Source organism: Hippichthys cyanospilos, chromosome 12 (assembly GCF_059441005.1).
Source record: "Hippichthys cyanospilos isolate Australia breed blue-spotted pipefish chromosome 12, RoL_Hcya_1.0, whole genome shotgun sequence".
NCBI classification, from domain to species: Eukaryota; Metazoa; Chordata; class Actinopteri; order Syngnathiformes; family Syngnathidae; genus Hippichthys; species Hippichthys cyanospilos.
The window spans coordinates 1,079,967-1,103,447 of NC_142380.1; the positions used below are offsets into that span (position 1 = coordinate 1,079,967).

At 45.3% G+C, this 23,481-nt stretch overlaps 4 protein-coding genes across 11 annotated transcripts in view; 3 read left to right on the forward strand and 1 right to left on the reverse strand.

Annotated features, from left to right (window-relative positions):
* Positions 1-2,641, reverse strand: part of pard3ab (par-3 family cell polarity regulator alpha, b) — an 81,315-nt gene extending 78,674 nt beyond the window's left edge. For 5 of the 7 annotated variants that reach the window (XR_015867428.1, XM_088429120.1, XM_088429121.1 and 2 more), the window contains exon 1: positions 2,043-2,641. Coding sequence is in view for 5 of the 7 variants with exons in the window: in XM_088429120.1 (XP_088285246.1) it covers positions 2,043-2,162 (120 nt within the window). In the remaining 2 variants the exon portion in view is untranslated. The remainder of the gene's footprint in view (positions 1-2,042) is intronic. The other 2 variants (XM_088429119.1, XR_015867427.1) reach the window with 2 other exon arrangements.
* A 1,531-nt stretch (positions 2,642-4,172) lies between these two features.
* LOC148414286 (cAMP-responsive element modulator-like) lies at positions 4,173-11,350 on the forward strand. Of its 2 annotated transcripts, none has more exons than XM_088429127.1 (7): positions 4,173-4,299; positions 4,960-5,040; positions 6,364-6,443; positions 6,511-6,638; positions 7,573-7,656; positions 9,640-9,802; positions 9,878-11,350. In XM_088429127.1, exons 2-7 carry the CDS (start codon positions 4,972-4,974, stop codon positions 10,020-10,022), a joined length of 669 nt encoding a protein of 222 aa, XP_088285253.1. In that variant the 5' UTR covers positions 4,173-4,299; positions 4,960-4,971; the 3' UTR covers positions 10,023-11,350. The 2 variants fall into 2 exon arrangements, with proteins under 2 accessions (XP_088285253.1, XP_088285254.1); XM_088429128.1 differs by lacking the exon at positions 4,173-4,299 and adding an exon at positions 4,716-4,775.
* Positions 11,351-12,063: 713 nt separating this feature from the next.
* Positions 12,064-15,276, forward strand: LOC148414287 (uncharacterized). The gene is made up of 2 exons (XM_088429124.1): positions 12,064-12,436; positions 12,718-15,276. The coding sequence occupies exons 1-2, from the start codon at positions 12,313-12,315 to the stop codon at positions 14,967-14,969; spliced, it is 2,376 nt and encodes a 791-aa protein (XP_088285250.1). The 5' UTR covers positions 12,064-12,312; the 3' UTR covers positions 14,970-15,276.
* A 229-nt stretch (positions 15,277-15,505) lies between these two features.
* ppm1la (protein phosphatase, Mg2+/Mn2+ dependent, 1La) lies at positions 15,506-21,863 on the forward strand. Its single transcript, XM_088429125.1, has 4 exons — positions 15,506-16,234; positions 18,412-18,586; positions 18,728-18,889; positions 19,379-21,863. The coding sequence occupies exons 1-4, from the start codon at positions 15,836-15,838 to the stop codon at positions 19,732-19,734; spliced, it is 1,092 nt and encodes a 363-aa protein (XP_088285251.1). The 5' UTR covers positions 15,506-15,835; the 3' UTR covers positions 19,735-21,863.
* The last annotated feature ends 1,618 nt before the right edge of the window (positions 21,864-23,481 follow it).

Sequence of the window (23,481 nt, forward strand, 5' to 3'; positions counted from 1 at the left end):
GAAGACCGGGGTGCACTCTGAACTGGTTTTGAAAAATATATTGTCAAGAATTTGTTTTGATTGTGACAGGCACAATCGAGATATGAGAAATAATAATAATTATTTACTATTAGCCCATCAACTTGCTGTTAGCTTAGCAGGTAACACAAACTTGCCTTGTTAACTGGCCAACCATCATTTTTGTTGCTGTTGGCAAACTTGCGTTTTGTGATGAGTGGCTTGTTGATTGCGGCTTAAAAAGTGGATAAAAGGGAGTGTTGTGCCAGCCAGTTCAAGAGTTACCTGCGTGTTTAGCACATTAACGGCAGAAAACATAAATAGCGGCACAGTAGCCGCACCCGCCCCGGTCAAGCAGCCGTGGCCGCCGGCAGACAGAGTGCCTGTGCGAGCGCGATGAGGAGCTATGACACGCCTTGAGAAAAAAGAAAAAAAAACTTACTTTTCTACCACACAAGTGGGACTTAATGACACACACACACCCTCCTAACTAACTATTACCTCCTGATGCTGAAAACATGAAATAAGCATCTAAAAGGCACCATAGTGAGAGGTTATGCTGTGCATTAAAAGCTGTTTAAGGCTTAATAACTCTTACTTAAATGCTTTATTTTGTCACTGGAGCTTATCATTTGGAGCTATCAAGTTCATCTTTGAAGCTATTTTGAGATTGCAATCACTCTGAATTGAGGATGAAAATCATGATGAACTCACCAGTCAGCCTTTAATACCTTTTTATGCAGCTTCCAGACAATTATCTTGACACTATAAAACCTATTTTACTTTATTAGGTCAAAGTTTGACAACCTGACAAATCATAATTAATGCTATAAAACAGGGGTGTCAAGCTCATTTTGGCTCAGGGGCCGCACGGAGGAAAATCTGTCCTCAAGCGGGTCGCACAGATTTTATGACACACTAACGCTAACCCTGTATATATACGTGTGTGTGTGTGTGTGTGTGTGTGTGATTTTTACTCTGCACACTGGCCTGGACCCAAATGGCACAACTGTAAATATATTATTTTAAAAAGTTAATCAATCAACTAAATCATTCAATGCCAGGGACGTACTTTCACGGATTTTAATTATTTACTACTGATGCTAATTATTCCAAACAAACATTTTGACCACTTCGGCATTAATCTTCATCAGCAGTACTTAATTAAACATTGCTGTTTACTTGGCCCACTCGGTGCAGAATCCCTCCTCCTCAGCTCCGGAACCAAAACCAAACGAAAAGATGGGGTGTATTTACTCTTGCGCTAGTGGCCAACTTATGACATTTGCAAGCCTTTCAATGACTTGGGTGATTGTCTTAGCCTGGATTCCCATAATGCAAAAGTCTTCAAAAGTCATAATACTCTGTGACATAAGAAATATTCCTATTTCAATTTCATGAATATGTAAATATACAGTGTAGTTACTTTTGCTATTAACGCATAAAGGGGGCGTACCCCCCAAAAAAACATTATATATACTGTGTGTGTATATATATATATATATATATATATATATATATATATATATATATATATATTATATTTGTGTGTGTGTTGTGACTCTTTCAAAGTCAGCCCGTTTTGGTTGATTTTAATGCCAGGCTAGTGAAAAATCCCCGGACAACCAGGGGTTAATGTGGGAAACAATGCAAATGCGTCTGGAGAATTTAACGTTGCCAAGCCCAGCCTCTTCCAACCCTAATAAGATTCCCCAAAAGTTCCGTGCACCGATACCAGCCAAAATGCGCGTGCGTGTTCCTCCAGACGCTAACACGCAAAGCGGCTGACAACAACATTGCGGCATCCTCGCGAGAATTTGTCGTTCTTGAGACGATGTCGTGATTGCTAACTTTACCGCGGAGGAATCACAACGGTGCAAACTTGGCAGAAACAATCGGATTGCCGCAAGTTTGCGCCATGTTGTTTGCGCACGCGCGAGCCCCCTGCCTGCGAAAGCTAGCAGCAACAAGTAGGCTAACTAGCCGGGCTAGCATGCTAACATGCTAAAAACAAGAGCAAGAAGACGACGACGACTTGTGTTTACCTTGGCGATGGCCTTTTTGTACCTCATGACAGCCTGTTGGACGAGCGCGTACACTTGAATATTGCCGTCCCCGCACGGGACGACCACGCGCGTCCGTCCGAAGCACACAGTCACTTTCATGGTCTCCTTCCGCGCTCGCTCGATGCTCCCAAGCGGGGCAGGAAGAATCCTAAGAAGTCCACAAGCGGCATGAGGTGGTGGGCGGCGGGGTGGGGTGGAGATGTAGGGGGGGGGGGCTCACTTCGGTCCGGTTTGATGGGTCTTCCGCTAAAGCGTCATTCCGCTTCTCTCTTCGCCGGACGACATGATTGTTCGCCTGGTGTCCGTCCGTCTCCCTCTTTCGGACCACCTGTTTAGCGGAGCTCGCTCTATCTATCCTCCTTCTCCTTCTCTCCTTCCCGCGCTCGCTCTCGTCGCCTCCCAGGCGCGTGCCCGTGCGGCCGCTCGGTGGTGTGTTCACGTAAACTCGAAAAATCTTCAATTTCACGATCCCCAAATAATATGGCTGATGGCTGACAAATAATTCATGTGGCTCATTGGGACAAGATATTGAGTTTAAAAAAAAAAGATGATTGGAAACCTTTTCTCATTTGTAATGCTGTCTGGCAGCAAACAGCCGTAAAGTAATTAACAAATATCAAAGCAAGTCGGACCTCTTACTGTGCAGCATGATGTATTCGGTTATATAATATATGTTATTACATTACATCATATTGCAACGTGATACATTTATTGCTTTACCCCCCAATACAACCTTAAATTGCTCAAATTATATGGATGAATATATTTAAAAAGCATAAACAGCATGCAAATGAATGGACGGACCAATAAAATCATGGTGTATTTTCTTTAATACTGTCCAAAATAGTACCCGCAACACAGAACACTTCAATCTTCCCATGGTAAATACAGCCCAAGTCCAAACCCAAAATTTGACATTACGGCATGCGAAAAATATTCCCAAAATTTCCCAAACACACACACAAAAAAAGAAAAAGCCATTTGGCCTTTGCAAATGCTGCAGCCTTTAAATGAAAGCAACAAAGAAGATTGTGCGCCTGAATATTTACTATGATCCATCTCAAAGCATTCTCACAACACAAACGCGCAAACACATTGCATTAGATCAGAGAAGAAACACGATGCTCAATAAGGCACTCCGCTGAAACGCTTCATTCATGAATTGCACTTTGATTTATTAGTGAATGGTACATTTATTGTTGACGTGTGGGCAATTTCGGGCCGCAATGATTTTGTACATCAGTTAGGTACTCCCACATGAAACAGCAGCGCCCTCTAGAGGTCACAAGCGGATACCAACAGCGGCATCTTGTTAGGGAACGTTGCTGTGGCAACGTGTATTTGAGCCCAACGCCCAAATAGCTGCTCTTCGCTTCACGAGTACAACATTGCAACGTATTCATTCATTTATTATCCGTACCAGTCATTGTCACTGAACATTTCTATAAAACCTAATCAAGTATTACTTCTTGTCTTGGTATCCTTACACGATCGGGATTGGTTTATTAAGTATGTTATTAAGTTTTCAAGGGTTGTTAGCCACACAAATGTCAAACTCCAGTCCTCGAGGGCCGGTATCCTGCATGTTTTCCAAACTTCTCTCTCAAACACACCTGATTCCTATAATTAAGATCATTTTCAAATAAGCTAATCATTTGAAGCAGGTGTATTGGGGAGAGACGGTTGGGAAACATACAGGATACCGACCCTCCAGGACTGGCGTTTGACATTTATGGGTTAAAGAGTCAAACCGGGGTTGGAGTTTCAAGGTGGGTTTTCAAGACAAGGTGTTTCAAATTTGGGTTTCAAGCTCGAGTGTTAAGCTGGAGAGAGGGTTTAAAATGAAGGTTTCAAGAGTTTATTTTAGCTCTCAAATTAGGCTTTCCAGGCCCAGTTAAGCTTACAACACAGGATTTCAAACGAGAAGTTCAAAGCTGGGGTTTTAAAACGGTTGAGACGCTTTCAAGGTTGATGTAACGTTTCAAAGAGACAAGTCGTGAACTTTAACCTATCTCCAGAAGTCTGTTGACTTCAAAGTCCTGATTTTTGTCTTTGAAGAGCGAACTCGGATTTAAAGGAGGTCACTCATCTCGCTCGATTGTAGTCAACCGGCACTCTTTGTCCCAAAAGCAACTCTTCTGCTGATCGTCATCCGCCTCGTCGTCGCTGACGTGGTTCGACGCGAACGCGGTCACACTTCGTCACCAGTGACGACGAGTTCGGCGTCAAAGTTTGGGTAAGTCCCAAATCGATTCATCGATCGATCAGATAACCACTAAGTCAAAAATGTCACTGGAAAAGTGCGCCCGAGTTGCAGCTGTTAACCGTCGAACATGAGTCAGCAGGGAGCACGAATTCATGTCAAGTTAAACGCTGTGACGTCAACGCTCCCGGGCCGGAAGTGGGGCTTTCAGAATAAAAGTTAAACGCCAAACCTTTTGATTTGAATGTCACATATTGTTGAGAGTTAAAATGTCAATATACGTTTTAGGTTTCAAGATTTTTAAACAATGGATAGGATTTTAAATACAATATTTATTGACTACTGGGACTGTAATTCTCCTGCTTTCATGTGGAAACAAAATGTTGCTCATCACTTTCAACATCACTCGTTCTCTCGAACACGTTTGTCACTTCCTGTGTGAAAGTTATCGGTCATCATCTTTGAGAGGCGCACTTCACTTTTTATTCCTCACGTGTAGATGAACAGCGGTAAGTCTCCGTATGTCAACATACAAAGTGGACAGGTCCGGACTTGGCGCTCGATTCGCATATAGCCACACAACCATTCAACCTAATGACATTTTTTGACAGGAAAATCCCAGATTGTAATCGAGACCCTCAGAACTGCAAGAGACGTGCTTACCATTTCTTTTCTCGTTTTTTTTTTCTTCAGAGACAAGTGACGATGGACGACAGCGCCAACGACTCGATGACGGACGAGGAAGAGCACCCGGATAGAATGTCTCCTTCACAGGTAAATGCTGTGCCACCATCATCATGACATATTGGCACTTTGCCGATTTGATTTCTAATTAAATATGAATTTCACGGGCCCGATCTTTCTAACCTGCAAGTAAAGCGCCTCATTTGCTCTTACCGTGCCACGCCCCCTTTCAGCTGAAGGGGCGGGCCACGCAACATGCATCCGTCCATCATCCTGAGCGCCGGCCTGATTAAGAAAACCCCAACAGCGTGAATAACGGGGCCAAAAACCGGCGTTTTCCTGACATTCAAATGCAAAGCCGTGTTGATATAGCGCTCTCGCTAGCATGCGTCCCTTCTATCAAATCAGTCCCCTATTCATATCAATAGTTCCGCCCGCGGGTGAATTATTTACCACTCACGCTAATTGTTTGGCTGTGTGCTCCCAAACGCACCGTTTGGCCACCTCAGCACTTCTGCAGTAAGATGTAGTCGCTATGAATGAAATAATGTCAAATAATGTGTCCATGAAACCGTACTATTCTAAGGACGATCGACAAGACAGGAGGTCATCCTTAGAGATTCGGCTTCCAACTGTGAGCGCCCCCGGAGACCAGACCGCTTGTCTCCCCCAAAAGAAACAAAAGGCCAACGGAGAATTTGCATCTGACTGTGAACTGGAGACCAACTACTGGTCTCAGAACAAGCTTCTTCTGACTTCCTCCCCCTTCAACAAGAAGGACTTTTGTACCTGCATTCCCCAGTGAGACCGCATCGCCCATAGACGTATAAGAACTGAATGCGGAAGGTGAAAGGTCGCCATTTCTGCTCGGACCGGTGGCAGGACTGGCCCGACCGAGGCCTCGTGTACGTTTCCGCTCTCTGTCTGGATGAAATCACTTTTTCTCACTATGTTGTGGTATGAGCGATCTTTCAACGAAAACAAATAGGAACTAGTTTGACGCGAGTTTTTCTAGGTTCCTTTATCAATAAATGAAAGGTTGCCGTTGACTTGGCCGACTCGGTGCAAAATCTGGCCTCCTCAACTCTGGAAACGAACGAACCTAAAAGACGTGGATAAGCGCGTATTTTCTCTTGCACACTTTGGTTAAGGCTTTGATTTTTTTTTTCTTTTTTTTAAGTGCGTGTTAAGGTTTCAAAGCGGGGCTCACTCGCTCGGGTTATGGCTCCAAAATAACCATGCGGTCAAGGTTTCCAAACAGGGTGTCAGGTATGGATCCTAGTTCATAGTAGCTTTAGGGATCAAAAAATTTGGAGCCAGGGTCAAGGTGTCAAAAAAAGGTTTTGCTTAGGGTTAGGATTTCAAATGAGGTTACGTTCTTAGAGTTTGTTTGTTTTTTTGAATCCCGTTTAGGTGTCGAGCAAGCCGGAAGACAAACGTGACGGTGACTCGCGCGGCGTTAGGCCGACGCCTCCCTCGCGGCCGGCTTCAAGGTAACGCGACATGCTAACTAACGCCAGTTAGCGCCAAATATCACAATATTCTTGTCTTCACAAACAGGAACGTCCTTGACGAGCTTTCCACGCACACAGACGACGTTTCCAAAATGGATAATAATCTAGAAGAGGAAGATGGCGACTCGTCTACATTGGTGGCGACAAACTACCTTGCCAGATCGGGGCGGTACGGTAAGTGCCAGACCATTTTTAGCTGAACTGTAACATTCGCTCTCACACACTACTACTAAGTCACTCTCATTCGCCGCTCAATCCTTTCCCACTCGCATGCGCTGCAAATCCTCTCATATTAGATATCCGAACATTTTCATACGCACAACTCTCATGCTCTCATGCGCACGACCCAGTCGCTCTCATTGGAATGCTCTCATGTACTGTGCACTTTTACAGTTTATAGCTCACACACCACTGGATGGCTCTCACATTTGAAAAAAATGCTCTCAAGCCCACTTCAGATTTTTGTCAACCGAGTCGCTCTCGTTGAAACCCTCTCGCGTGCTGCACACACACACCACTGAATTGCTCTCACACGTGAGAAAAATGCTCTCAAGCCCACTACAGATTTTTATCAAATACACACGACCGAAAAGCTCTCACACACAGGGAAAAACACAGATGAAATACTCTCTTACACAAATAAAATGCTGGCACGCCGTTCTGAAACGCTTTAACAAGCACTACAAAATGCTCTCACGTCTACCATTCAAACACTCTCACACTCATTGATGTTCTTTTTTTCATTCACTGACTACTGCAAGGCTTCTCACAAGCACTACTGAATTATTTTTGCTTACATACATTTCTAAAAATCTCTCACACTCACACTACTAAATAGCTCTCACGCAATTTACTAAAATGCTCTCACTGTCACGACAGAATTTCTTATCCCTCACACATGTTGAAATAGACTGAATCCTTTTCACATCAAAGACTTTTTTTTTTTTTTTTTTTTGGCCACACATACTACTGAAACGCTGTGGCGCTCACTTTCCACACCTTGCTTAAACTTTTTACTGCTCATATCCACTAACGAAATGCTCTCACACATAGAAACATCAGGTAATCTTGAATGACATCTAATTACGTTGAGGTTCCATTCCCGCAGCTGCCATCTCGCAGAGCGCCGCCGCCGCTTCGCCGGGCGCCCCCCACCAGTTCTACATCCACACGGGACAGATGATCATACAAGGTATGCTTCTAGACAAAAGAACATTGATTATGTTTGGACAATTCTGGGCCACCCGGAACCAGTGAAGGGAAACTCTTAATTTGACGCAATGCGGCTGCAAAGAAGAATTTGGGAGGAATGTCATTACATACATAATTTAGCATTTTCAGCGTTAGGGTTTCAAACCGATTTAAAGCTGCCAAAAAAGAAGTGTGGGCTATGTACACTTCTTTCAAATTGGGTTTCAAATGAGCAATTTCAAGACAAAGTTCGTATTTGAAATCAAGAGTTTCAAACAAAGTTTAAATCATCATTTCAAGGGTGACTTTTTTTTTTTTTATCAACTTCACTGCACCACACTGTATGGAGGAAAAAAAAAGTTCAAGGTTCGGAAAAACTTGCACCGCTTCCTAACGTAGACACAAGGCATCTTCTTTGGTCTTACGTCCCGCCTACCCTTCTCGAATGAGCCAATCAGAGCGCCCCATTGTTTGCCGTTCTTCTCCAGTTGCGTCACTGCCTCTAAAAATAACCCCCCTCCCCCTTGACATTATGCTACTCTGGAGGGGCCTGGAGGGGGAGGGGCTCCAACCCAGCGCGTCTTCACTGACTTCAGCCACCGCTGGTGACGTCATCGTGACGCCAATGCCGGTAATTGTAATCCGGCAGCAAAGTTGACGAGCGGCCAGAGACGAAGCGCGACGGCCGAGGAAGTGAGAACCCAACGCGATTTCGTTTTTTTTAGCCGGCCAGAAAGGCAACAAGACGGTTGAGCACTTTTGAGTTTTCACTCTTTGTTCGGTTCTGGCTCACTGGGTAACAACAATGGCAGTGACCGGGGATGAGACTGAGTCAGGTACGGTAAACTTTTCTTTGAAGGAGGGGGGGGTCACTATTTCGTCTCTTTATCATCTTCTTGGACTTTTTCTGTTCTTCCTCGTCTCCCGTCTTTTTTTTTTGGCGTCTTCCTGTTCTCGCTCGCGCATGCGCTCGAAGCTCATAGCAACAAGTACAAGTGTTAATACTGGGATAATGTCGCTAAACTTAAGTTTGGAATGAATAATTTTAACATTTTTTTCCAATTTTGGAGAGCGCTCACACACACCGCTCATCGTCTCGTTTTCTGACGAAAAAAAGTGCGCGCGCGCGTCAATCGGGTAGCGAGCAAAACGTTGTTGACGGGCAGATTTGCCGTTACGGGGGAGGGAAGCTAAGGGAATGGTTGAAGACGTGCTGCTTTTACGTCATCCTAGCTTCCTGGAACAGAAAAGGGAAAGGGGGTGGGGGAGAGACGCACGCAGTGACGTCAGTACGTCTCTTATCAATGTGCGTGTGAGTGAGGGGCTGGCGGGTCAAGCTGACTCATCGTTCCAAGGTTGATACTTTTGCTTGAGATCGTCATCAAAATGTATCTCAAGAGCATCGACATTGCAACTCGTGGATATAATGCTGTTAAAATCTATTCAATGGTTTTCCATTGGTTCAGCTGGTGATCCACAGCGCTCACCATTGAATTCAACCCATCTAGAACAACGCGATTCCACGAGATGGCGCCAAAGTAGCGTAGAGGTCCCCAACCTATAGTCTGCCACCCAGTACCGGTCCGTGGATCATCTGTTACAGGGCCACGTGGCCCACCCCCAAAATAATGATGTTTTGGAACTTCTTATTTAACAGTTATAGATATGTGCTTTATTTGGCCTGGTCTATATTTTTTGGCGCTGCCTGTAAAAGTTGGCTAATGTTTGCAATGTTTTGCCTCCCTCATCAGGCGTTTTTAAGTAAGTGATCAAAATTCTGGCTAGTATCTGTGCTGTTTTGCCTCCCTCTTCAGGCGTTCTAATTTCGGTCAATTCCACGCTGTATTACGATAGGCTGATTTAATCACGACACCTCCGGCTCACGGGGCGGTGACGACATCAACCGAATTACACGCTAGTTTGCGCGTTTACAGCCGCTCATAGTGTTCTCGTAACATGACACACGGTGCTTCTTCTACCCCAGCCGCCACCGGAGACATCCCCGCTTGCCAGCTGCGCTCGCCCACCACGGGCCTGGCCCACAGCATCGTGTTGGCGGCGGCGTCGCCGGGCGCCACGCATAGCCCGCTGTCGCACCACGCCGAAGAAGTCACCCGCAAACGAGAGGTCCGATTAATGAAGAACAGGTAGGCGCCGCGAACGGCGACCCATCCTGACTGTCCGGCGTGGTTTTTGTTTCAACGGTCCATCTTTTGGGACAGGGAGGCCGCGCGAGAATGCCGGCGGAAAAAGAAGGAGTACGTCAAGTGTCTGGAAAACCGCGTGGCTGTGTTAGAGAACCAAAACAAGACGTTGATTGAGGAACTGAAGGCGCTCAAGGACATTTACTGCCACAAGGGGGAGTAGGAGCGCGCCCAAAGTGGTTCCCGCCGCCGCCTTCGCCGTTGTGACTCGCTCAGGCCTTTGCCATTCTGCACCCTCCCTCGTGTCCCGGGAACGCCGTTGCGCTCTGGACTGCTCGGAGGATCGGGAAGAACCACGCCCCCTGAGAATGGCGCCCTGAAAGCACCGTTTGTGGCATTTTTGCATAGCGACCGCTAACTTGCATGATGTCATTTTCCAGCTGCGATTTTTGTGGCCGTGGGCTCTCCCTATTCTTTTAATTGAATCCAAAAGCCATTTCATTTTTATTATTTTTTTTTTTTGGAGTAAGGCATGATCAGAAGCTAATGATGCTAAATGCTAGCTGTTCATTGTCAACCAGATTAAAAGACCAGAAGTTTCCCATCCGAACAGTAATTCAATTTTTGGAGGGTAAAGATGCTATGTTGACTCATCCAATGCCAGGGATTTTTTTTTTTTTTTTTAAGAGGGATTGAATTTCTGGACTCTTAAAGAAAAAACAATAGTGAAAATACATCCGTGGCATTGAATGAGTTGTCGACACAAAATAGAGAAATGCTAAGCTTATAGCCATGCATGCTAAATGCTAGTGTTAACACTGACGCTAACATGAAAGTTCGCACTAAATGCTAACAATTATTTTGTAGCAAAAGTGCGCGCAACCACACAACGTGCTACGATAGCAATAGCTCTGATGCTAGCACTAGCAAAACTGGCCTGGCTGGTTCACAAACATTGTAGACCATAAGACGATTCAGTGGTTGCCATGGCAACAGTAATGCTGTTTTTCAAGTCGCTCTAACATCCTGATGATTTTCAAATTTTCCTTTTTGGTTTCAGTTGTTACATATGTGACGTTAATGAATACAAAAGAGTATTATTTTTTTGCTTATTGAGCTTAGCTTGCCGGCTTCCCGTCAATCAAAACGATCGCACACCAGTCAGTCATTCACACACGATTAGATGCTAAAAATGCTACATGTCAACAAAGTTTAGTCTGGTTTTTATAACATGAATGTTTGATTATTGTGGCCTTTGTTACTGGCAAAATGCAAAATTCTACAATCGCATTAGCAGATGCCAAAGCTAACAGAAAATGTTACATAAGCTCGCTTTGAATTGATGCAACAATTAGTTAAATTTACAGTTACGTTTTCTTGCTTTAGTTAAGATTTGTCTATCAAAGCACAATCAGAACCAAACATCAGTTATTACAGTTGTATTGATTCTTTCAAAAGATAATTTGACACTTTTTAAAAAACAAAAGAGCCCCAGTTTTTGTATATTTTCTGTTTTTGTTGTGGTGTAAATAAAATTGTTTTGTGGCTAGATCACATTGTGTGTGTACTTTATTTCTCCACAGAAGATGCTTGAGCGCTTTCCTCAGTAGCAATCTCCTAAATGGGTGACGCAGGAAATACAAATGTTGCACCAATAAAGAACAATTTACAAAATGATCCAACAGCGTCCTTTTACATGATTACATGAAATACCAGCCTATCCTTTTATACTTCATCATTTTAGTTGTCAAATAACTTGAAAGCTGAAATAAGCAATCTACATTATTAATTCAATCTTTAAACAAAAAGTGGCCTTTCGTGTTGTTGCCTCAAACAAATTGAACAGAAAATATTTTTTCTTATACAGCGCGTACTGAAACCTGAAAAAATTTGATGACAGATAGTTTAACAACTTTGTGTTGTATTGTGTTCTTTTGAGACTCATTTAAGACCAAAAGAGAACCGTTTGTTATTTTTTGTGGACCAATACAAATGAAATTTGAAGGATTCTAAAGTTTAATAAATCAAACACTGATGGCATGTTTTAAGACTATTTTTTTCCCTTTACCAAAATGCTTTGCACTGATTTAAGGATTCTCGACTGAAAACATATTTCGCCCCCCACACACGCACGCACACACACAAAATTGAGAACAACCGACAAAGGAAATAAAAAAAAACTGTTTACATCCTTTACCAGAGCCAATCATACCGTAGCGGGGCGGGGCGTGTCCCACCTGACTTCCGCCGCACTTCTACTTCCGTCAGTGCACTTGTTAGCAGACTGTCCTTTCGCCTGGAAGTTTTTTTTTTCTCTCGATTTAACGTTGAACGTAATGCGGCTTTGGTCCCCGTCAATACTTTGAATAACTGCACCCCATATCAAGTCTTTGATAAATGTGTCTCAGGTTTGGTTTGCGCTAGTAGTTAGCTCGCTTAGTCTTGTTTGCTAGCAGAGTTGCACATCGCCAAGCAGAGATGAACTGCGAACGTTTTGGGACAATCCTGTGAACATGTGTGCAAGAACCACACCAAAGTCCAAAAAGGAACTTAGCGGAATCAAAGAAGAGAACGAGCAACGTTTTCAACCGCTGGGCGACGTGTGCAAGCAACTACGTGTTGTGCTACGCAGGACAGGTTTGTTCAAAGTTCTTCTACTCGCTTGCTTACGTTTGTATGGATCATTTGTAGGCGGCGCTAGTATCGTTGGTATTGTTACGATGCGCTGCCATGGCAACGCGAACGCGTAACGTTCGTTTGAAAGCGATTTCTCATTTATTCCAATCAGAGCGGTAGTCTCAAGACACGTCACGCTCTGTGCGGTACGCCCATGTAAAAATATCTCTGGAGAAAATATAATATACTGCACATCAAAGTCACTGACCAAATTGAATTGTGTATGTTTTCACTTCCTGCAGATGTCGTTGACAAATATCTTCATTCTATACGCGAGACAGAATCTACTCACATTAAGGAGGAGGAGGTTTCCAAGTCATCTCTGACCTTTGTCCCCTTAAAGAGTGGAGATGAGGGTGAGTTTGAGAACGACGTAGGGGCGGAGCTTCCAAGCAGCAGCTCTAGTCAACACAGAAAAGCAGAAGGCGATGTACACCATTGTGGACCAACACAAGCACATAATGCTGACATATCACACTTCCCTGACACCGATGAAGGCGATGGGAGAATTCGGACTGAAAAACATTGCTGGGAATGTTCTCAGTGCGGGAAAAAGTTGACTTCAAAGTGGGGTTTAACAAAGCACACAAAGACGCACGCTGAAAAGAAACCTTTTGCCTGCTCAATCTGCGATAAAAGGTTCTCTCAAAAAATACATTTACTAAATCACACAAACGAGCACAGTGTAGGAAATCAATTTTCCTGCTCAGACTGTGGCAAAAGCTTTTCTCGTAAGAGTGTTTTAACAACCCACAAAAGAACGCACGCTGGAGAAAAACCCTTTCCCTGCACCGTTTGCGCCAAAAGCTTCTCTCGAAAGTCACTCTTAGCAAGACACAGAAGAAAGCACGCCGGAGAAAATCCTTTTTCCTGCTCAATATGTGCCAAAAGCTTCTCCCAAAAGTCACATTTAACAGATCACAGAAAAACGCACATTGGAGAAAAAGGTTTTGCCTGCTCAATTTGTGCCAAGAGTTTCAGTACAAAGTCATATTTAGCAAAGCACAGAAGAGCACACACTGGAGAAAAACCTTTTTCCTGCGCAGTTTGCGGCAAAAGCTTCTCTCAGAGGGAATTTTTAGCAAGACACGGAAAGTTGCACACTGGAGAAAAACCTTTTACCTGTTCAATTTGCGATAAAAGCTTCCGTGAAAAGTGGCAGTTAACCATTCACATAAGGACGCACACAGGAGAAAAACCCTTTTCCTGTTCGGTATGTGGTATAAGCTTCTCCCAGAAAACGGGCTTAACGAGCCATGCAATCAAACACACCGGAGAGAATCCGTTTCCCTGCTCCATTTGTCATAAAAGCTTCAGCAACAAGGCAAATTTAAAAAGTCACGTCAGAAGGCACAGTGGACAAAAACCTTTTTCCTGCTCAGTTTGTGATCGAAGGTTTTCTGAAAAGTCATACTTAATAAGCCACGTAAGAATACACGCCGAAAGAAAAGACACTGAGGAAAAGGCTTTCTCTTGCCCGGTTTGTGGGAGAAGCTTCTCTGTGAAGTCAAGTTTAAGAACGCACGCGAGAACACACACTGGAGAGAAACCGTTTTCCTGCAATGTGTGCAGCAAAAGCTTCGCCCAAAAGTCAGCTTTAACAACTCACGCAAGAATACATTCTGGAGAAAAACCTTTCTCCTGCTCAATTTGTAAAAGACGCTTCTCTTTCAAGGGAAATTTATCAAGCCACCTAAAAAGGCACGCTGGAGAAAAACCCTTTTCCTGTTCAATTTGCGGTAAACGATTTGCGGTTCGCTCACACCTACCAGTGCACGCTAGATCGCACACCGGAGAGAAACCTTTTTCCTGCGCAGTTTGCGGCAAAAGCTTCACTACAAAGTCACAATTAACAGCACACGAAAGGACACACTCCGGAGAAAACATTTTTTCCTGCTCGGTTTGCGGTGGTCGCTTCGCTTACGAGTCGCAGTTAAGAACACACGCAAGAATTCACACTGGAGAGAAACCTTTTTTTTGCTCAGTGTGCCGCAAAGGCTTCTCTACGAAGTCGTATTTAAAGGAACACGCGAAATTACACAGTGGAGAAAAACCTTTTCTTTGCTCTGTTTGCGGTAAGAGATTCTCGACCAAGTTATGTTTCGCAACGCACATGAGAATACACACGAGGGAAAAACCTTTCGCCTGTTCGATTTGCGGTACACAATTCACGCAACGCTCAGCTTTAGCGGGCCACATTAGATCGCACACCGGAGAGAAACCTTTTTCCTGCACAGTTTGCAGCAAAAGCTTCTCCACAAAGTCACTTTTAACAAGACACATAGAAACACACGATAGAGACAAACCTTTTTCCTGCTCAGTTTGTGGGAAACACTTTGCCAGTCAGAGGAGCATTACAAAGCACAAAATAACACATAACAAACCTTTAAGTTGCAGCGTGTGTTCCGAAAGGTTCTCCTGCCATGCGTATGCAAAGAGACACAAGTGCGGCGGCGACAGTAGCGGACGTTCTGAAGCTTCCGGCAGTAAATGATGACGAGTTTTTGGGCAAATTATTCTGGAAATCAATGGTTTATTGATTTATTTATCTTAGGGGGTGAAAAATGACAGTTCTTAGGGGGTGAAAAATGACAGTTCTATCAGTGACAGATGAGCCATTGCATGCTGAGATTGATGTTTGTATGTCAAGAGTAGATACAATTGGGTTGTAAGTTCTCTTTGCCTGTAGAAATATTAGTAAACATAACACAACTGGAATTGAATTCTGGACTCTTAAAAAGGGGAAAATATGTGCCCGGCGTTGAATGAGTTCAAATAAAATCACTTCTTTCATGTGCCTGTATGCTTTTCGTTGTGTGCGAAAATAAACTAGGCCTGAGAATTGTTGTGGGAAAATGTTAACTCGCAGACGGCGGCATCTTGGCGTGACGTCATCATAACTCGCATATCCAGATGCGCGAAATCAAAGACGTCTCGCGCAAGCTTCCTCAATTGCGAGTCTTGTACGAAAACAATTCAAAGTCAAGGCGATTTAGAGTCGTACGGATCGGATCGTCTTTGCCAGCGATCACGCCATAGGGCAGCAGCCGAAAGGGGGCGGGCTCGACTCCCTCTCTCGTCCCTCTCCTCGGGGTGGGTCTTCGCCAACAGCAGCAACATCCGCGTCCGCCTCCTCCCCGAGACGGACCGCGAGACATCGGGCTCGGCTCGCGAGCGCTGATCCCGCTTGTAGGCCAAGCGAATGAGGTCGCATCCGGCCGGCGTGCGGTAGTCGCGGCCGCAGACGCTGCGGCAGGACTCGGCGGCGGCGGCGCTTTCGATGTCCCCCCGGCCCGGCCCAGCCCTCCCTCCATCACAGCCCCCAGTTGATGGCGTGAAACGTGCTTCGGGCGGCGTGTGATGATAGGAGACACGATGACGCTCCTGTCTCTTCTGGGTCGGATCATGCGCTATTTTCTCCTGAGGCCGGAGACCTTGTTCCTGCTTTGCATCAGCCTGGCGCTGTGGAGCTACTTTTTCCACACGGACGAGGTGAAGACCATCGTCAAGTCGAGCCGCGACGCCGTGAAGATGGTGAAGGGCAAAGTGGCCGAGATGATGCACAACGAGCGGCTGGGGGGCCTCAGCGTGCTGGACGCGGAGTTCTCCAAGACGTGGGAGTTCAAGAGCCGCAACGTGGCCGTGTACTCCATCCAGGGCAGGCGGGACCACATGGAGGACCGCTTCGAGGTGCTCACCGACATCGCCAACAAGAGCCACCCGTCCATTTTCGCCATCTTTGACGGCCACGGCGGGGAGGTAAGGCTCCCCGACGCACCTGAACGCGTCACGTCGTCGCCGCCGCGTCCTGCTTTGACGTTGCGGTGCGGTGCGGTGACGTCGAAGTCTATACGACGCTGCGCCGCACTTGCTGTTTTGGTTCCCATTGCGTTTCTTTGTGCGCGGCCTCCTTCTGTTTAAGCCGACACAAAGAAAGCGCGTGCGCGCGCGCGCGCGTGTGTGAACGTTTTGTCTTTCTTCCGCTCCCTGTGTAGTCAAGGCTCAGCGGATTTCATTCTTGTGGTCAGACTGAGCTATTCCGGCCATCTGTCACAACTGTCCCTTGAGATACAAGTATGGATAGTCCCGTGACCACACGTGGAAGTCAAATCCGTTCTTCACCTTTCCAAGAATGAACTGTCCCGGCAACCCCCCAAAGCCCCAGCGTTCTTTTTAAAAGGAGGAAAAATAGCACTTTGAATATCATGCGGTATAAAACCAAAGCATAAAAACGATTTAAAGGATTCAACCATTTGTGTGTGACTTAATGCTGCAATCCGATTCGTGGAGCCACTCCTCCTGGTGTGCCTGCCTTGGCCACAAGGGACCGGTATATGCATATAGTCTCCCGACACGAACAAAGAAGAATAGTACTGGTACAGTAAGACCCTGTGATAGTCATTTCCCTAAGAGGATAAAGAATATATGCCTGGGTTACGGCTGTGGCTATGCCAAAAAAGAAAGTCTGAGAAAAAAAAAACTGGGCAAAATGTATCAATAATAAGGTATACTCATTTTAAGTGAATACTGCTTTTTAGGTGAAGTACAGCACCCATGCAGCATTTCACATTTCAAAAACACTTTCAATTTATTATCCAGTCCAACTGAATGATTTCTTCCATCTACGTGTGTTGCTACACCATTTTTGTTCATATCTACTTTGCTTCTTGTTAACCTTTCCACGGCATTTTGGATTGTTATCATTAAGTGGAATTAGACTTGCACATTTCCAGACTGCTGGCAAAACATCTTGAAGCTTAAGGTTTTCATTTCCTCAGGAATTTTCTGTGGATGAAAACGTAATTGAACATTTTTTTAATGGGATCCTTCTGCTGCAGGGCCAACGCACAACTAGACACCCTCTGCTTACATCTCTCGTATCCGGGTCTTATGTCTTCCTGCTCTCGGTAGTTTGTTAGGCCCTTTTTTGAAGACTGTAAATGTGCATTTACTGAAGGGGACAACTGTCCAGTTGTCCCGTTCCTGGACAAATATTTACCTTATTCAAGCAGGTTTCTGTTTTGTCTTTTGCTTGTTAGTATCCTCCCTGTTAACTTCTTTATGTGCAAGCAATAACCAATCTGGACAATAATCAACAACTGATAAACGGAAAGTTATACAGCGGCGCCTCTATTTCCGAACGCCTCGTTACGAAAAATACGAAACGCCCGGGCGCAAAATGATTGTCTCTCGTAATGAGAGAAAATTCAAGCTACGAAAGGCCACGTTCTTGGCATATGAGACACCAGCGCTCACGCCAACATGACTAATGCGTTATCACATCTCGTATTTACAATGGGTTTTTATGCATTTTTATAATTTATTAAAGTGCCGGCTTGCCCACAAAGGATACAATTGTTTTTTGCATTGTTTACCATGGTCTTCCACTTTTCATCTTTACTCATACATAATCACATAAAACACATATGTAACATACCGCTTTGACGGTGCTAACAACGCATCTGACGTTTGCGTTGTTAGAGCGTCATTAGCACTTTAGCAATGACATCACACAGGAAGCACTTCGCATGAACCCAAACTAAACATGCTCAAAAATAATCCCCAAAATAAATATTATTGCTCCCATGGACTTAATGTAATGTAAAATAAAAGCGTCCAAATGAAACATCCTAAACAGGTGTCTCATCACCAACACAATCTCAGTGCACACAAGTGAATTGTATTCATATATTCAACTGCTACAATTAATACAATTAATTTAAAGGGTTTCGCGGCATTTATTATTCTTTACATGATATATTTTGATTAATATGCACTAATGTAATTCTAATATGCATGTGTTAGTTTTTGACGCAGTTTTATAATTTAATAATACTGTATTTTTGCGTACGTGTCATGCTTTGCCAATACTCTCAATTTAGCAGTTGCACAAGGCGCATGGTGACGTAGCACCCGCTCTTTTGTTTTTGCGCAAGGCCGCAGCAGACTACGTGAAGGCCCACCTGCCCGAAGCCTTGAGGCAGCAGCTGCAGGCGTTGGAGCGAGAAAGGAAGGAGAGCGCCCCGTCGTACAGCGGCGTCCTGGAGCAGCGCATCCTCAACGTGGACCGGGAGATGCTGGACAAGCTGGCCGCCAATCACGACGAAGCGGGTCGGTTTGATAACAAGATAACAAGAAATGTTAATCGTTTGTTTACGATCGCGTGCTACAAACTCATCAAAACATTAGTGAATTTAAATGGGGTGGGGGAATTTGTATCAGCCAATGCAATTTCCATGACGTCTTGCCCAGGGACGACGTGTCTTGTGGCGCTACTGTCGGACAGAGAACTGACGGTGGCCAACGTGGGCGACTCCCGCGGCGTCCTGTGCGACAAAGACGGCAACGCCGTGGCGCTGTCGCACGACCACAAACCTTATCAGCTCAAGGAGCGCAAGAGGATCAAGAGGGCGGGTAAGACGCCAGGAATAAAGTTTTTTGCTGCCACTTGGCGGCGCTCTCTATGCGGTGGAATAAAGTTCGTAGACGTCCTCGGAACAGGTATGGTATAAAAACGGACATTTTGAGAATCTGTTAAGTTACAAAAGCTTTTACGGTTACGGCAAATCATCACAAATTGCAGTGTCGTATAGGCCACGCCCATTAAAAAACGTTAGGGTTAAGTAAAAGTAAGTCATGAACTTCCTACATCTTTGAACATATGGCTGTAATTAGGTTTTGTTTCTTTCGGTGAAATTTGTGTTTATGTGTTCAATCAAATGATAAATTCGACGCTTAACTTCAACTGCTGGCGTTTAAATAGCTTGAAGCCTTAAAAAAAACAATTCCGCGAATCTGCACCTTCCATTGGGATGCGATGAGCCAGCCTTTGGCAAACATTCGCAGCGCTCTCACGCCCCCTCCTGGTGCGATTTGACACGGCATCTCCTGACCCTTCCACAGGAGGCTTCATCAGTTTCAACGGTTCCTGGCGAGTTCAGGGAATTCTGGCCATGTCCCGCTCTCTCGGCGACTACCCGCTGAAGAACCTCAACGTGGTCATCCCCGACCCGGACATCATGACCTTCGACCTGGACAAACTGCAGCCCGAGTTCATGATCCTGGCGTCCGACGGCTTGTGGGACGCCTTCAGCAACGAGGAGGCGGTGCGCTTTGTTCGCGAGCGCCTGGACGAGCCGCACTTTGGCGCCAAAAGCATCGTCCTGCAGTCCTTCTACCGCGGTTGCCCCGACAACATCACCGTCATGGTGGTCAAGTTCAAAAGCGGGCCGGGGGCCGGCGGCAAGGCGGCCCACTGAGTCAACCGGACCGGTTGCCCACGGCGTACGACCATACTGGAGGAGGACGCCGACCGGCCCCGCCGTCGGCCGGGCGGACAACGGGACCAATCCAACGCACGTGTCTTTCAAGTACCGCCGTACCCGACTGGTGCGAACCCGCAGGACACGTGGGAAAACCGCCGACTTGCTTCCGCGTTGCAGCGATGTTCCCGTTTATCACATTCCCTCAAATAGCAACGTAACCCTAAAAAACGTGAACCCGCGTTTGGTATTTAGTCCCATCCTTTGATCTTTACATCAAAGGCGTTTCACACCAAAAAAGCATTAAAAGAAGGCACTAGGGAGCTGAAATTTCACCCGGGTGAAGACAATTTGTCAAAGTTCAACGTGGCACTACCACAAAAATCCAGCAATTCCCCAAATATAAGACGCGCCTGTGTATAAGACGCACCCTAATTTTTAGGCTCAAATTCCCGTATTTTCTATGTTAACGCATATAGCAAGTCATTTTAGCTTGCGGGCCGCATAGAGGAAAATCTATTCCCAAAAAGCCCGTCTTATATTTGGGGAGCGACGCTATTTGAGCGAGAAGCTCCGGCCGACGATACGAAAAGGGATCACATTGATGCGGGGCGATTGAGTCCAGAAAAGCGATAAACAGCCATGTGGCCTTCAGTAAGTGACGGAGGCAAGCCATCCATTTTCTCCAGCACTTCTCATTAGGCTTATGAGTCTGCTGGAAGCTTCCCAGCTGACTTTGGTTTCCAAGTGAGCCAAACATCACAATGGCTCATTTACATTGTTCAATGAACCCAAGAAGCATGTTTTAGGAATGAGGAAGGAAAAAAGTGGACGACATGCAAATCGTGTCATGCACTCTGATATACTGGATTACTATAACCACATATAGACAGCATAATGATGAAACTGCATTTGTACAGAATAGATAGTGATTTTGTTCAAAAGATGAGCGGTATGCAACATTTGAGTCAAATAACCGTTGGCCACTAAATGAGGGGATGGCTCCCCAAATAGAACTAGATAGGATATTTAGTCAACTTCATCATAAAGCGCTGCCTTGAGATACAAAATCAAATCGCGCTCACTATTGAATATTCCCATAATGGATCATTTTAGTGATCAAATAACCGGATAACAATTTGTTTTCCATAAAAGTGAATTGAAACATTTTTTTTCTTTATTACGTCAAGTGAAAAAAAGACGTTTCGACTTTGACTTGATTTTGTTTACTTTCAAATTATTGGCATTTATTTGGTATTGTTTCAGTTGATAAACATTCCGAATCATCTTTCCCCATTGAAATGAATGTAAATGACTTTAATCCGTTCCACCCGTTGCCAGCAACAAATTGGCGAGAATGTAGAGAATTTTTAATCCCTAAAAAATAGCAATGTAATGCACTTAATAAAATGATACAATGATGTAATCAAACATCATGTAAAAAATGGATTATTTTTCGCCACTTTTGTTTCACTCAAATGGGCATTGTGTTGCTCCTTCTGGTGTGCGCGCCTCGGCCACCTGGGGGCAGCATAAGACAGACGGGGATGCAAAAAAAAAATCACCGGGTATCTCAAGTCACCACTGTCCAAACATCAAATGCACTTTTTGTTGCTAACGTTTGTCATGGCTCCCACCGAGACGCGAGAGGATTTGATGAGCTAGTACCTGATTTGCTTGATTAGCCGTCCTTCTGAGAACGTTTCCGAAGATCGCCAAGAAAAGTAGCCAGCGTCGGCCGCCGCGAGAATCCCGACGTCGAGGCGCGGTGTTCCGTGTTGCGCCGCACCTGTATAACGAAAAGTCATGAGTAGCGCCTGAAGCAATGTTGTCAGCGGCGATTCGTTTCACGCAAAATTTACGTCTCATCACTATGTTCATTTCGCATACTCATAGGAACTTCATCTAAAAGTCGAGCATTAATAAAAGCATCTTAACCACAAATACTCCTTTCAAAAGTTTCCATGCAAAATCCAATTCATTTCCTCCGGTTTCTTTGCGAAAGAAGTCAAAATTTCGATTGTATGCCTTATTTATTGAGTTGTTTGTGTCGAGCAGATTGGCAAATCTGCGTACTGTGGATTCATCTTTTTTTTTATGTTTTACAATAAAATTCATACTCATCACTTCCGTCTGGACCTCATCATTTGAACGAGTTGGCGGGACATAACTTTTGGACATGACAGTATTTCATCTGTTGTTTCATAACAAAAAGTTGGATAAATATACATATTTATACCCTCGCTCAATAGCGTCTGAACACTGGGCGCAATATTTCATTCCTTATCAAACTCTGCTTTCTGTACTTTTGACATCAATTTGAAAGAACTTAGCTTGTGAAGTGTTAGCATGCTAGCGTTTAAACTCTTACCTTACTGTAAAAAAAAAACAAGCCTTTCTGACATCAATTTGAAAGAACTTAGCATGTGAACTGTTCAGTTAGCATTGAAAACTGTTAGCATGCTAGCATTTCAACCATTTTCTTTCAACGGGTGTGCCACAATTTTGAATCTTTGAGTTTACTATATTCCGAGAATTCCGGCCATTCCCTGTCAAAACAATATGTAGGGAAGACGCCAAAGCTTCAAGCTGTTCTACGAGTGAAGCGCAACTTCCCAAAGAATTTCCACAAAAGTCACTAAAAGCTTTGCACAACCATGTAAAGGCCATTGAAATATCTAGCGCATTAGCCTCAGGTAGCGAAGAACATTGCGTACTGAGGTTAAGTACGCATTACGGTATGCGGCAGCCTTCCAAATGAAAGCCACCTAGTGTATACAATAATATTACAGAAGAGCTCCTTCCAAAAGGTCAAACTAGTCTTTAGTCAGGAGGACTGTCCGTTCCCATCAACAAGGTGACGTCGGCGGAACCGCCACCATTCCCGCCTTCCCGTAAACAACGTCGACGAGCCGCGAGGCGGTGAAAGCCAACTCCACTTCAATCAGTGCGCAATCTTGCGCGTCCAAGTGACGGCCTGGACCAGGTGCACGCTCTCAGAATAGTCTGGAGCGGACCGCCGGTGTCCGGTGACCACAAAACTCTCTGAGTCACATCGGTGTCTAACAGGAACCGTTCGATCGACGCGCCAGAGTCAGAGCGCCGTTTTTCAGATCGGACGCGCTTCGGAGGACAAAAATGGGTCAGCAAGGTTCCAAATCGCCATCTGAGGCGCGTGTGATTTTCCAGCGTTTGGCCGCCGCCGATTCGCCCCGCAAGGCCCGCGCCGGTTCTTCCCGGGGCCAGGCGGCGAGCATCCAGAGGTCGGCCGAGAGGCCCTCGGGCCGCTCGCCCCGGACCGACGGCCGGCGGGACGCCGCGGGGCTGGTGTACGTGGTGGACAGTCCCACCGGCGGCGTGTGGGTGAAGCCCAGGGAGCAATGGACAAGAACTTGAGCCCGGACGGAATTATTCAAGCGAGGAACGGGGCGAATCCCACCCTGTGGGTTTTTGGATTCGTTCGGCGCCGTTTTACGTGGCGCCGAGCCACGGTTGTCTCCCGCTCCGCCTTGGAGACGAGCGCGGAGGACGTTTATTGATTTGGTCGCTCGACTCGCCCGCGTGGTCAGCGGCGGACTTTGTTATGGAGGGCGCCAGCCGGACGACAAGCGAGACGTCGGACGGACGCAAAAAAATTTGCCTACAAGCAAACTGTGCAGCTGCGTTCTCGGGAACCAAACATTTAGTACGGTGTTCTTCACATGCATGCGATTTAAACAAATGGGCTGCAATTTATTTATTTAT

Excerpts from the sequence above, each read along its gene's own strand:
- LOC148414286 (XM_088429127.1), top strand. The coding sequence starts at position 4,972 with ATGGACGACAGCGCCAACGACTCGATGACGGACGAGGAAGAGCACCCG. Across the intron at positions 6,639-7,572 it reads TGCCAGATCGGGGCGGTACG|CTGCCATCTCGCAGAGCGCC; the intron begins GTAAGTGCCAGA and ends CCATTCCCGCAG. Across the intron at positions 9,803-9,877 it reads GTCCGATTAATGAAGAACAG|GGAGGCCGCGCGAGAATGCC; the intron begins GTAGGCGCCGCG and ends CTTTTGGGACAG.
- ppm1la (XM_088429125.1), top strand. The coding sequence starts at position 15,836 with ATGATAGGAGACACGATGACGCTCCTGTCTCTTCTGGGTCGGATCATG. Across the intron at positions 16,235-18,411 it reads TTGACGGCCACGGCGGGGAG|GCCGCAGCAGACTACGTGAA; the intron begins GTAAGGCTCCCC and ends TTTTTGCGCAAG. Across the intron at positions 18,587-18,727 it reads CGCCAATCACGACGAAGCGG|GGACGACGTGTCTTGTGGCG; the intron begins GTCGGTTTGATA and ends CGTCTTGCCCAG.
- LOC148414287 (XM_088429124.1), top strand. The coding sequence starts at position 12,313 with ATGTGTGCAAGAACCACACCAAAGTCCAAAAAGGAACTTAGCGGAATC. Across the intron at positions 12,437-12,717 it reads TGTTGTGCTACGCAGGACAG|ATGTCGTTGACAAATATCTT; the intron begins GTTTGTTCAAAG and ends CACTTCCTGCAG.